The 13,302-nt window shown below is 55.8% G+C and overlaps 1 protein-coding gene across 1 annotated transcript; it reads right to left on the bottom strand.

Moving 5' to 3' along the window:
* Nucleotides 1–1,324: 1,324 nt before the first annotated feature.
* On the bottom strand, nt 1,325–10,812 carry E2F1 (E2F transcription factor 1). Its single transcript, XM_019972713.2, has 7 exons — nt 10,423–10,812; nt 5,661–5,751; nt 5,058–5,277; nt 4,111–4,263; nt 3,084–3,198; nt 2,763–2,988; nt 1,325–2,643 (listed from the first exon to the last, which is right to left on the bottom strand). The coding sequence occupies exons 1-7, from the start codon at nt 10,681–10,683 to the stop codon at nt 2,396–2,398; spliced, it is 1,314 nt and encodes a 437-aa protein (XP_019828272.2). The 5' UTR covers nt 10,684–10,812; the 3' UTR covers nt 1,325–2,395.
* Between the last annotated feature and the right edge of the window lie 2,490 nt (nt 10,813–13,302).

A 13,302-nucleotide genomic window follows, 5' to 3' on the forward strand; every position in this document is an offset into this window, starting at 1 on the left:
CGGCGCGGAGGCTGAGGGCCCCGCCCCCCGCAGCTCCGCCCCCGCCGGGCGGGCTGCCGACGGCCCCCTCCCCGCCCAGCTCCGGCCAGCGCTAGAGCTCGGCCCTCCGCCCGCCCGCCTCCAAGGCCTCAGCTTCCCCGTCTGGAAAAGGGGAGCAAACTCCAGCCTTTAGGGCGGCAAAAGCCGCGCGATGCAGAACCCCAACACAATGCACCTCTGCGACTCCCCATTCTCCGGGGGTGGCAGCCACTGGGGAGAAGTCACCCAAGGGGTCACTCCCTCCTGGGGACGGGCTGAGCGAATGATGGTCGGTGTGGAATATTACACAGCTACGAACAGGACGGGAAGGGGCTGCGCGTGCCCGCTGAGGGCGGGTCCCCACATCTTTACGGGGTCCAGTGAACTGCGGAAGCACCGGTGCGCCACCTGGTGGGCAAAACCCGCAAGCACCTTCCCCTGTGAGTGTATCTTCTGCAAAATGGGAGTAAGGGAAGACATTGTTGTGGGCACTGACAGTGAGGGCTTAAAAAAGGGGTTGGCTCAGAGAAAGCCCACCTAAGAGCATGCTAAATAGATCCGTGTGGACAGTCTGCCAGTCACCCTCCACTCTCAAGCTCAACTTAGACTTCCCTCCCCCACCATGGGGCCCCCTCTTCAATCTATCATCCCCCGCTGCAGGCAGAGGAAGCTTTTAAAATATAAAAAGGGAGCATCACTCCTCTCACACTCACCAGTTCTTTCCCCCTGAATAAAACCCAAGACTGACTGTCTCTCCACTCTGGCCCTCACCTCAGGGCTCCAGCCACCCTGGTTTCTCTCAGGTCCTGGGCCCATATTGCCTTCTCCTGCTTGGTGTATTCTTCTGCTTCCTTCTTAATTTCTACTATCCTACAGCTCTAGGTCAGACACCACCTTTTCCAGGAAGCTCTCCCTGATTTTCTCATTTGAGTTTCCTCCAGCAGATTCTGAGAGCTCCACAAAGGGAGGGAACACATGTCCCCAGAATCTGACACAGAATCAGCTGGTTGTAATTATCTGCTGCCTGTTTACAAATGTCCAGAAACATCTGGAAGGAGCATAGCCAACTGATCAGGGTGGCCTCTCTGTGGCTGGAAAAAAGGGAATTCATTGCTTACTTTACTGGACCAGTTTTTTAATTAGGGTAAAAAAAAAGGTGATGAAACCGATCATTCTTGGGGCTGTGAGGCTCAAATAAAATGAAGCCAGGCAGGGACAGGGAAACGGAAAGTAGGGAACGGTCATCACGCCAGCAACCTTGACCTCTCCCCGCCACAGACCTGCTCCCAGTACACAGTCCCCAAACTGGGCCCAAACACCATCAATATATTTATTAAAACCAAAGCAGAGGGAACAGAGCTATTAGGAAGGCAAATCAAAGTGCAGATTGGAGGGTGGGGCAGAGCAAGAAGTGGGGTGGAGGGGGCACTTCAAATGCCACAGGAAGGGCCCCTGTGGTCTGGGCTGGGGGGGGGAGGCCCTTCACCCCACCCCTCCCGCCCACCCTGTCAGTGAAGGTCCCCCACTCACCTCTCCCATCTCACATCCATCCTGGGGGCAGCTGGGGCCCTGCAGTGACCCCATGGGGAGGGACCACCCCCTCAATCCACCCATGGCTGTCAGTCAGTCAGTCTGTGTCTCCCTCCCTCACTTTCCGAATAAATAAACCACTCAGGCCTCAGCTCCTTCCGAGTGGGGCAAAAAACAGCTCAAGGACCCCTGCCCTCGCTCAGGGGTAAGGGAGTCGCGGCACCAGTCCCACATCCCTCCTACCCTTTGCTGATGCCCCAAGCTTGCCAAAAAGGCCTTGATAAATAAATAACGCTCCATTAAAGCTTCAATCAGAAAAACCTTTAAGACGATAGAAGTGCTCTCGCTGTCCTGCCAACAAGCAGGCCAAGGCCTCGCCACCTGGCCTGGTCAGCAGACAGGATTCTGGGGGCAGGTGGCCACCCTGGGCCTCGTGGGGCCCCTGGAGCAAGAAGACCAAAAGTGCAGTTAGAGCCCCCACCACGCGCACACATGGACTCATGCACACACACGTGGACACACTGGGGCGTGTTTTCAGTGCACGCACAGATGTGTTCACCTTCATTCCCCGGGACATGCACACACACATGCTCACACACCACTCACCCCGTGGACACACACGTCAGGGGTTGGGTGCATGCACAAACACACCACAAACAGAATTCCCTTCCTGGCTTGCTCAGCCTCCTGGCAGGAGCCAGACTCCAGAGCTAGAAGCCACTGGAGGTAGGAGAGAGGGGCATAAATTAAACGTTTCCAATTAGGCTAGGACGGCCAGGGGCGGGGGGCTCCAGGGCTGCAGAGACGGGGTGGGCATCTCAGGAGGCCCTGGTCCCCCTGAGCCCCGTCAGAAATCCAGGGGAGTGAGGTCCCCAAAGTCACAGTCGAAGAGGTCTCTGATGCCCTCACCCTCCTCGAGGCCAAAGTGGTAGTCGAGGGCCTCGTGGGGGGGGGACAGGGTGATGAACTCCTCGGGGAGGAGGCTGGAGAAGTCCTCCTTCACGTGCTCCAGGAGTGAGTCGGCCGCCACGAGCGGGGATAGGCGGTCCTCGTCCACGGGGGCCCGCAGGCCGCCCATCCGGGAAAGCAGAGGTTCTGGGGAGACGGGTGAGCATCACAGGCCGGGGACACCCCCGGCGGGGAGGGGCTGACACACCTGCCCACCCACCCGGGAGAGGGGCCCAGCCTACCCCGCCCACCCAGCCTTCACCAACCTTGCTCCAGGCTGAGCAGGGACTGACTGGGATCTGTGGCAGGGGATGAGCGGGGTGATGATGGTGGTGGTGGCACCGCAGTGGCAAGGTCAGCTGTCCTGTCCTCCTCCCCCGAAGCTGCCCCCTGGGACGGGGTCTTTCCAGGGCTGGTTCCACCCACACTCTCCTCAGGGCACAGGAAAACGTCGATGGGGCCTTGTTTGCTCTTAAGGGAGATCTGAAAGTTCTGGGTGGAGGTAGCAGGCAGGGTAAACTGAGGCTCAGCTGGACTACCAGCCCAGCTCAGTCCACCCTGGTCCAGTCTAGACTCCCAGGTCTCACCTCCGAGGAGTCCACGGCTTGGAGCTGGGTCTCAGGGGGGGCCTTGATCACCATGACCATCTGCTCTGCAGGGTCTGCGATGCTACGAAGGTCCTGGCAGGTCACATAGGCCAGGGTTGGTGGAGTCAAGGACCATATGATCTTTGGCCTTCGGGGGCCACCCACCCAGACACCTCAGAAGGCAGAGCCCATCCCTGCCTAGTCAATCCTGTCCTCTGCATCGCCCACTCCAGGGCCTGGCACATGGTCTCAAGCAGATCTCATGCCCTTGAGCCTGCTTCTACATCTGTACAATGAGATCACTCTACCTATTGAATCTCAAGGTAATGATAGCTGCCTATAATCATTTCATAAAAATTACTTAAATCCAGGCATAGTCCTAAGAATTTATTCAGACCCATGACCTTGATGTCAATTAGTGTGTGTGTGTGTGTGTGTGTGTGTGTGTGTGTGTTAAGTTGCTCAGTCATGTTCGATTCTGTGACCCCATGGACTATAGCCCACCAGGCTCCTCTCTCCATGGAATTCTCCAGGGAAGAATACTGGAATGGGTTGCCATTCTCTTCTCCAGGGGATCCTCCTGATCCAGGGATGGAACCCGGGTCTCCCACACTGCAGGCAGATTCTTTACCGTCTGAGCTGTTATCTCCAAAATGTATAAACATAACTTCTTTCAAAATAAAGTTTCTATTTTTGCAAATAAAAGCAACTCTAACCTTGAAGCTACAACTAGGTACTGAATCCCTGTATTAAATGTTATCCCTGTTAAATAAATCAGTTATTACTGATACTAGCTTTTCTGGTTTTAATCTGTACAGCTTTGAAATAGGATTGTTTTTCCCCTTTTCCAGAGGAAGCTGAGACTCAGAGAGGTTAAATAACTTGTCCAGTGTCACACCGTGAGTGAATGCTGAGCCAGGACCAGTATCCAAAGCCAGAACCCTCTCCTAAATCCAGGGCCCAGGGTAAGGCCCTCCACTCCCACTTGGATGGGGCCCTGATGACCCTCCGGGCAGTTCAAGGATATCGCTGGCTGTCAGCGTCCTCCGAGAGCAGACGCAGCTGGGTGCTGCACGTGTGGAGCAGGTGATCCAGCTGCTGCTCACTCTCCTGCAGTTGCTGGAGGTCCTGGGTCAATCCTTCAAGCCGCCCGCTGATCCCCACCGTTGCATGGCTGCCTCTGCCGGGAGGCAACAGGAGGGGTCAGCAGCTCCCAGCCCCTCTTCCCTGGAGCTGTGACCCTCAGCAACCAGTCTGCTGCTGCCCCCTGCCCCTCATGGCCTGGCTCCTCAGCCAGGCTTCCAAGGCAGACTGGCTGGGTTCAGAGTTGGGCCTGAATGTCTGTGAACACCCACGTGGCCCTTGTAGGGGGCTGGGTAAGTACACAAGGATAAGACATGCCGTGGAACACTCTGTAGTTGTGCAAAAAGACATGGATGCGTTAGATACAAAAATGGAAGCATTTGTAAGACATATCAAGTGAGAAGAAAATAAATAAATAAATCGATGTAGAATGGAATATTTACCCAAAACTGAAAACGCAGACGTGTCAGAGTGGAGTAAGATGACCGGGGAAAGAGGTGAAAACGGGAAAAAAAAAAAAAACAGCTGTGTTAGCCAAGCTCATCAACGGCAACAGAAGCCAGAGCAGTGGTCACCTGGGTGGTATGAGGAAGGGACAGTGTCTGGGAAGAGGCACAGGGGAAGTTTCTGGGGTGCTGGAAATGTTCCTTATCCTTATCCAGATGGTGGTTACCCAGGTGAAGAAATGGAAAGTTGAGCTGCGCTAGATATGTAAGATTTGTGTTCTTTCCTGCATCCATCACCTCACGGAAGCCAGCTCTCCTCTCTAAACCTCGGTTTGCCCAGCTGTTAAGATGGGGACGCAGGCAGCCACAGCAGGTATGGCTCTCAGCTCCTCTGGCCCGGCCCACCCTGGGCCTCCGCCTACCCTCCTGTCCGGCCGGTACCTACAGCCACTGGATGTGGTTCTTGGACTTCTTCGCGATGAGGTGGATGCCCTCCAGGACGTTGGTGATGTCGTAGATGCGCCGTTTCTGCACCTTCAGCACCTCTGCCGCCCAGTTCAAGTCGACCACTCCATCAGCCGAGCGGCTCAGTAATTCCAAGAAGCGTTTGGTGGTCAGGTTCAATGATGTTTCGTAGCGTGACTTCTCCCCTGGGGACTTCACACCTGGAGGCCAGGCAGGACAAGGTCCCTTAGCACCACCCCCAGCCACACTGGGCTCCCTGGCAACAGCAGGGCAGGAGGATGGTAGGGTGGGGGTGGGAGGGGGCAGATGGTTCCTTCCCTTTGGTGAGGCCAAGCAGGGAGGCCCCATGACTGCTGCCTGCCAATCACAGAATTCCTCTTCCGGCTGGGGAACTTCCCACCCGCTAGGGCTTGGGGAAGCCATGCCAGGCGGCCACTCCAGCTGCCCCTTGGGGCCCCCTGAGGCCTGGATCAGACCCAGGCCTGACAGACCAGAGCTTACTCTGCAAGCATGCCTGTCTGTCCACGCCCCCTCAATGTGGGTCTGGCCAGGGGGCCTGCCCGAGCCCAAGCCCTGGGGGTACCTTTTCCTGGGTGGCGGCCTCTGCCCCGAGCTGGCCCGCTGCTCTCAGCCAGGTATTGATGGTCAGTTTCCAGGTTCAGCCTCCGCTTCACCTATGGCAAAAACAATGGGAGGATGCCCAGTAACCAGGAGAGTGGGGCCACAAGAGACCTGGCTGAAGACCAGGTGCTTCTGGGCAGCCCCCTGCCCCAGTCACTCTACCAGGATGCCCAAGAGTATGAGTGAGGGGGAGGTCCCAGGCAGCATGATCCTACCCCGCAGGACAGAACACTCAACTGGAAGGCAGAAGTTCAAGCCCCAGTTCCACCACTACCTCCCTGGGGGACCTATGGTAGTCTGCAAACTCTTTTGCTTCTCCTCTTTTCAACAGATGGAGCCTAACGTTCCCTTAAGCATGGGCCCGATCTGGTGACTCGCTTCTAATGGACAGAATGTGGTGGAAGTGACGGTATGTCACTTCTGAGACAGGGTCACACAGGCACTAAAGCTTCCTCCTTGCTCTTTATTTGATCCCTCCCTCGTGGTTGGAGCTAGCGGCCATGTCACGTAGGCACTCAGATAGCCCTAAGGAGGCCCAAGTGGCAAGAAACTAAAGCCCTGCCCCCAACAGCAACACGGGCAGGCTTAGAAGCATATCCTCCAACCCTGGTCATGCCTTCTGATGACTGCAGCCAGGCCAACATTTGGCATTAACCTCAGAAGAGGTCCTCAGCCAGAAGCACCCAGCCAAGTCACGGCTGAATTTCCCACCCTCAGAAACCATATAACAAATGTCTGATGTTTTAAGCCATTGGGATACTGATCCCCTGAGTGAGTAACTACCTCTCTCTGGTTTCTGATTTGTCTGTGAATAAGGCAGCAGAATCATGGCCCCATCTTACAGGTAGGACAACTGAAGCCCAGAAAGACTCAAGGTGATACAGGCAGGAAGTGCCAGAGCCAGGATTCCCGCACGAGAATGGAGACTGCCCTGGGGATTTCACAGGCATCTCTCTCATATCCTGACCCAAACCAGCTACACCTGCCCCTCTGCCACCCACAGGGTTTCCTGAGCTAGAACCTGGTTCAGGCCCACCCACTGCCCTCATCGCATCTAGCTGCCAAAATTCCCGTCACCACAGCCACTGGCACCTCCTATCTGGACCACCCGGCTTGTCTTCCCGCTGGTCTCCCTGCCTCCGTCTGTCCCCTCCACCTTAGTCTCCTCATCTGCCACCACTTCTCCCACAGGAAGTTCTGCTGAGCTTCTGAGTTTCTTCACAGACCTGCACCGCCAAGCCTTAGCCCATGCTCGTCCCTCCCTGGCTGGCCCTCGCCTCCCTCCCTCCGAGTTCACACCAACGCTTCCCCCTCCAGAGAGGCACCTTACCCATCACCTCAGTCTTTCCAATCAATCGCGCAATAGAAACTGAGCCTCGCAACCGTTTCCCACATGGTCTCTCGCCAGAAATTTCTGCAGGTGTTTGTCTCACCCAGAGGCCAGGGAGCCCCTCAGAGGCAGGCACTGGGTCTGAATAATCTCTGCACGTAAGGTCTGGGCATCAGCATGTTTGCTGAATGAACCGCCCCACATGCTGCCGGACTCAGACACACCCTCTCACGCAGGCACCCATAGATTTTCTCAGGTATCTGCCAATATCAGAGCTAATGCATGCTGAGTGCTTCCTGTGTCCTGAGCACTGCTAGGTAACTGCTTCACCTGCGTGTGATCACCCACAACCTCCAGCCGCCTTGCAGCAGGGGTTCTGATGACTTCCACTTCCTCAGGAGTCTGCACCTCGCAAAGGTCACACAGTGAGAGGTGGAGTCAGGATTCGAACCTTAGTGGGCTGGGCAGAGGCTCATCCGGAAGCCAGGCTCCCACAAGCCAAACCACAATGTACCCGCTCTCCAGCCTCGCCCCAAAGCCCTGAACCCTAGCATGCTCCAGCCAACCGCACCCTTTGCCTCCTTCCTGCTCCCTCAAAAGGGTGCCCAAGCTGAAGGTGGATCCATGCCACACTCAGGCAGACGGATGCCCATCTCTGCTGCTGTTCTTCAGAGATGCGGGCACAGGGACCCAAAAAGCAGGGATGAAAGAAATCCAGATGACTCAAATACCTATCCATGGGAGAGGCCACAAAAACTGGTTCATCCAGCCCTTGGAATACCACACTGCTGTCAAGAAGGATGGGGGCAGGTTGATACAAAACTCTCCCAAAGACATATTGACAAGAAAAACACAGTTATGAAGCAATGCATTTATGTGATCCCTTTTGGGGATTAAAAAGCTCATGAAACCATTTTCTCGGCTTCAGATTGTATTATTATAGAATCCATTTCAGTAGTAACCTTGGTATCAGGGCGAGGACCACGAGGAATTGCTGCCTTGTCTCTAAAGCGGGGATGATGCGCTATTGGCACACAGAAGTAAAGGAAAAACTTCAATTTCTAAAACTTTAGAAAGATGTCATAACCACCTTAAAAAAAGAAAAAAAGCAGACTCTGGAAGAGAAAAAAGGAAAAATGAATGGGGCTGGGGATCTTGTCCCCCTCAACTTTCTCATCTCTTCTTCTATAGTAAATATGTATTATATTCAGTTTGTTTTTAAGAGCCATGACAACGGGGGAGACGTGGACAGAAAGAGCCGGGAGTAATGGGTGAATTGCACAGAGCCTTGAAGGCAGGAGGTACTCAATGAATGCTCACTGTGCAGAAGCTGAGCCTGCAGCTTGTTTCAAGGACTGCCCCCAAACAGATGCTAGTGCAGAGGGAGAGTGGAGGCCACGGCTCAGATAGCCAGCGGCTACTCACAGGCACGTTAGGGGGTGTTGGACAGCAAAAGCTGAGCCCATGTTTCTGAACAGCAGCAAGGTGGTACCAGGCCCTAGCCCTGCTCACGGCAGAAGACACGTACTAGCCCTTAAGTACTGTGATGGCAGAGGCTCTTTACGTGCCTCTGTGCCTAGAACCTCAGAGGCACTCAATAACAACTGCTGAATGAATGGAATGCTCAGACCCAATGAGGCTGCCCCTGACACCCCGGGTGTGGAGCAGAGGGCAAACCTCCTGATCCCAGTCCCTGGCTGTCCCTCTAAGCCTGAAGCTCCACTGCCCAAGGGCAGGGCAGCCCTAGGCCTAAGCACCTGTCAATCAGCTAAATAGAGGCTACTGGATCAGGCTCCAAGCTGGTACCTGGAGGGACAGGTTGCTGGGGTATAGGAGACCAATCAGGGGACTGACCCTGTGCAACTTCCCTCCCTCTCACTTATTAGGAGGAAGGGACCCTGGGCTTCCTTCATCTCTAGTAGCATCTCCAGGAAGTAAGGCATGCCAGCAGTTAACCACTCAGGAAATCTGGACTGGTCCCACCACTCATGAGCTGACTCACCAGGGAAGGTTCTAACATCTCTAAGCCTCAGCTTCCCTATCTGTAAAACGGGAAAGTTGTTGACAGGGTTAAACGAGTTAATTGGGTAAAGTGCTTGGCACATGGCCGAACTCACAAAACAGTCTCAAAACAATGGTGCCTCCTATTGTTATTATTAGCATCTCAGTGATTCCGGAAGGACGGACATACTGGGCAGGGGGCCAAAGGGGTCGGGGGAACCTTGTTGGGATGTCTCAGGGACCAGCTGCTACCCAGGCCTCCGTCAGCAGTTGGGCTTCCACCTCCTTGCCCTGGGCCCTGCCTCCCGCCTCAACTTGCTCAGCCAACTGTGCTGAGACCCCATCCTGCCTGCCCATCCATGCCCTAACTCTACCCACAGGCTGCACCAGTCAAACTGGTCTCCACACCCTGTCCTGCAGCCCACAGGACCAAGCTCTAGGCCTCCGCCCCCACCTTCCCCCCTCCCCCTAATTCAGACACCTCTCTGGGCCCCCTAGTCTCAACTGTCTTTAGCCTCTTGCTGTGCAGGGAGCACTTTATCAAGGGATCTCCCTGGAGCATTTACTCTCTCCTGGCACTGGGGGCCTCCTCTCCAGCTCCCAGAGGCCTAGCCCACCCAGGACTTCCACTGGGGCCCGGGGGTCTGCCTGCCTGATTAATGAGGTTCCATGGCAACCAGGGCCTGGGAGGGTGGAGGGTGGCAGATGGAAGGACAGGCAGAGGGAGGGGATCAGCAGCTGGCCCAGTCACCCCCGCCCCTGCAGAGAAGGCCTCCCAGCCAGGCAGCCTGTCCCCAGAGGCCCAGAGGGCCAGGCCTGCACCTGGCAGTCCCAGAGGCAGGAAGGAGGGTCTCCTCAATGGTTCTTCTATGGTCTGGTCCCAGAACACCCCCCTTTGACCTCCCCAAGCAGCCATGCCCACCACCCAGCCACAAGTTCTGGTCTGAAGCCAGCAGGCCTCAGTTTAAATCCCACTTGCAGCCCTGTGACCAGGGGGCAAGCCACTTCCCCTCTCTGGGCACAGTTCAGATGGGCACAGTGACAACACCGAGCTCACAGCATGGATGTGAGTTTTAGCTGCCTTGAAGTCAGCCAGAGGCCTGGCATGCAGTCAGCGACAGCTGAATACACGTGGACCATTATTATCATTGAGTCTGCTCCGGCGAGGAAGCTGAGGCCCAGAGCACAGAGCAGCAAACAAGGACTGGCCCGAGGTCACCCCGCACCCCAGGGCGGAGCCCTGAGGCCCAACCCAGGCTCGGCACCGCCCAGCCTGGGCGCTTCAGCCCACCCTCCCCCGCCCCCGCTGCCGCCGGGCCAAACATCGTGCCCCGCCCGGGTCTGCGCGGGGGTCCAAGGCATGCACTCGGCCCAGTGTCCCTGGTGTCCGTACCGGCGGGCGGCCGAGCGCGGGGCGCGGCGCGCTGGGTGTGGGCCGGGGCGCCTGCGGCGTGGCGAAGAGCAGCAGGTCAGGGTCCCGGGGGCCGGCGGCGGGTGCGGCGGGGCCGGCGGGGGCCGGCGGGGCGCTGGCGTCCTGCGCGGTGGAGATGATGACGATCTGCGAGGAGTCGAGCAGCCGCAGCGCGCCGGCCCCGAGCAGGGCCTCCAGCGCCGGCGCGCAAGAGCCGCCCGCGGGGGCCCCGGCCACGGCCATGGCGCTCACGGCCCGCGCGGCGCGGGTGGCAGTCGGCGGCGGCGGCGCGGGCCCATGGCGGCAGGTCGAGGCGAGGGCTAGATCCCGCTCCGGATCCCGCTCCGCCCCCGGCCGCCGCTGCCTGCAAAGTCCCGGCCACTTTTACGCGCCAAATCCTTTTTGCCGCGAAAGAGCCACGAGCCGCCGAGCGCTACCACCATTGGCTGCTCGGGCTGTGACGGAGGCGACGGCGACGGTGCCCATTGGCTGCAGCGCACCGTGCCGGCGGCGGAGGGCGGGACGGGGCGGCGGCGCGAGGCAGCACGGCCAATCGGGGGTCGGGGCGCGCGCAAGCTTTGTCGGGGCGGTGCCAGGCGCGTTTGCACTCCCCGCCCTCAGAGGGGACGGCCCCTGTCCGAGGCGTGGTGGCCCCACCCCCTCCCCGACGCACCCCCATCTGCCCGATGCCTCTAAGTGGAGACACTGAGGACAGAATGTGCATTAAGCATATCAACGTCAGCAGAGCCCACGTGACTCCGAGAACTCTCACCTGTGGCCCCAACACCCTCGGCCAGATCTCTAGAAACTGCCCCTCCTCTCTTCTGGGTTCTCAGGCCCACCTCCAAGCTCCGGCCCATCTCCCTCAACTTCCTCACCAAAGCCGTTCACTTTCAAATCGTGTAGCCACCCTATTCCTCTCACCCAGAGCCCAAGCAGAAGGGAGCTGTCAGAAAATGGGGAGGAATGTCTGGCCTACTACAGCTCTGGGCTTTTCTACAAGCCCTCCTATAGCTGGAAACTCCAGTACCCTATGCACAATTTCTGCTTGAACTGATCCACTCATTCAACAAACGTTTTGAGAGCCGGCTCTAAGCCCCATTCTTGACTCCTGGCGCTAAGGAACTCACAGTATAGTGAAAAAGGGAAGAGGGAAACAGGTACAAGCATTTACAACATGATGTGGAATTTTCACTATTAATTCCATGTTAGATCTCACAAAGGGAGGAGGTGAGTATGCTGAGCATGAAAATGCATTTAATCCGGAGGCCCTGGGACCTCTCCATCAGCCATTTCTCATTGCTCAGATCAGCTGATTTGAGCAATACTGTCCTCTCCTCTATGCCAGGCTCTGTGCCAGCACTGAGGGCAGAGATGTAAAAGGCTTGATGATTTCTATGAACTTGCCTGCCATCTGGTGGGGACTGACCCATCAGGGGAAAAAAAAAGAAAGCTAAGACGCAATCAAGAATGAGATTCCTAGGCCCCATATAAATATCACTTCTTCCAGGGAGCACTCAGGTATTGAAGTTACTGGCTTCCTCCATTGTCCACCCCAACCTCTGTTCCAGCACTGAGCGGGCACACTGGATCTCTTTATCTGCCTTCCTTATCAGACTGGGAGCTCCAATAGGGCCTCTTCCCAACACTGGCCTGGTCCACAGGAGGTGCTGAGAAGGGCTGTAAAAAGAAACAAGCTCACACTGGAGGCTACCTGGAATGTCCCAGGTTTCAGAATCACCTGGGTGCTTGTTAACTATGGGCCCACCCCATCCCTGCCAATTTAGAATCTAAGCGCCCAGGAGTCATTTTCACAAGCAAACTTCTACCCTCATGCCAGGTGGTTTTCATGTACATTCACACTGGAGAACAAATCAGTGTACTTGTATAACCAAAATGTGTGGGGCAGCCTCAAATAACAGCACCTTGCAGACACTTCATAGCCTCAGTTTCCTCATCTATAAAATGGGCTCACTGCCATTCCCCCACCTCACCTTCCAGGGTTGCCATGTGGATGAAAAGTACAAGGGATCTGAAAGTGTTTCAAAAACCATTAAGATGAGGTGGTTTAGGAACACACCAGGAGTTTCTTAAGCAGTTTGTGAAATTACTCATCGCAAATCCCAGACTATATGAGCACTAGAAGAGATCAGAGAGACTAAATAAGCTTCTTACAGTACAGAAGGGAAAACTGAAGCCCATTCAGGAGTGATACCAGCCAGTGACACAATCTGGCAGGCAATGGATTTCCAGCCCCAGGGTTGGCCTGTCCCCCTCCTCCCTCCTCAGTTGGAGAAGCTCCCACTAGAATGGTAGGTCTCACTCTAAATAGCCAAGCCAGATCCTGACAAGAGGGTGAGAGAAGCCAGCAACATTCCCACTCCAGAGGGAATTCACTTCCTTCACACATTCCCAAAGGGGCTCAACAACAGTAGCATTCATTCTGTGAAGCTCTTTCATCCCCAACAGTCATTCAGCAAACATTTATCAGGTACCTATTATATACCAAGCACTGTACTGGTTGCTGGTGAAGGAAGACAGATACCATTATTATTGCCCCATTTTAGGATGAGGAAACTGAGACCTAAAGGGCATGAGCTTATCTAGCCAATGAAAAAGCTTATTATTCAGACTTAATAAGACCAAAGCCTGGGGATTTTCAACACCCTGCCCTCCCTAAAGTATTCCAGTACACAATCTCCTAGGTCAAAGCAGGTGCCCTCCTTCCCACAAGCTCTCCTGTCCTCCTGTAGCAAAAGGGAGTAAAGAGCAGAATTTCCAGTGTGAACTCAGAGATAAGGGCCTTCTGCATCTATTAATACCCACTTGAAAGCCGCAAAGGCTTTCTAAGATAGAGCCTCT

Source organism: Bos indicus, chromosome 13, assembly GCF_029378745.1.
Source record: "Bos indicus isolate NIAB-ARS_2022 breed Sahiwal x Tharparkar chromosome 13, NIAB-ARS_B.indTharparkar_mat_pri_1.0, whole genome shotgun sequence".
In the NCBI taxonomy this organism is placed as follows: Eukaryota; Metazoa; Chordata; class Mammalia; order Artiodactyla; family Bovidae; genus Bos; species Bos indicus.

What these genes read in the sequence shown, in the direction of transcription:
- E2F1 (XM_019972713.2), bottom strand. Translation starts at nt 10,683, where the DNA reads ATGGCCGTGGCCGGGGCCCCCGCGGGCGGCTCTTGCGCGCCGGCGCTG. An exon ending in AAGAACCACATCCAGTGGCT is followed by an intron (nt 4,264 to 5,057) that starts GTAGGTACCGGC and finishes GCCTCCCGGCAG; the next exon opens with AGGCAGCCATGCAACGGTGG. An exon ending in CCTGCTCAGCCTGGAGCAAG is followed by an intron (nt 2,644 to 2,762) that starts GTTGGTGAAGGC and finishes CCGTCTCCCCAG; the next exon opens with AACCTCTGCTTTCCCGGATG.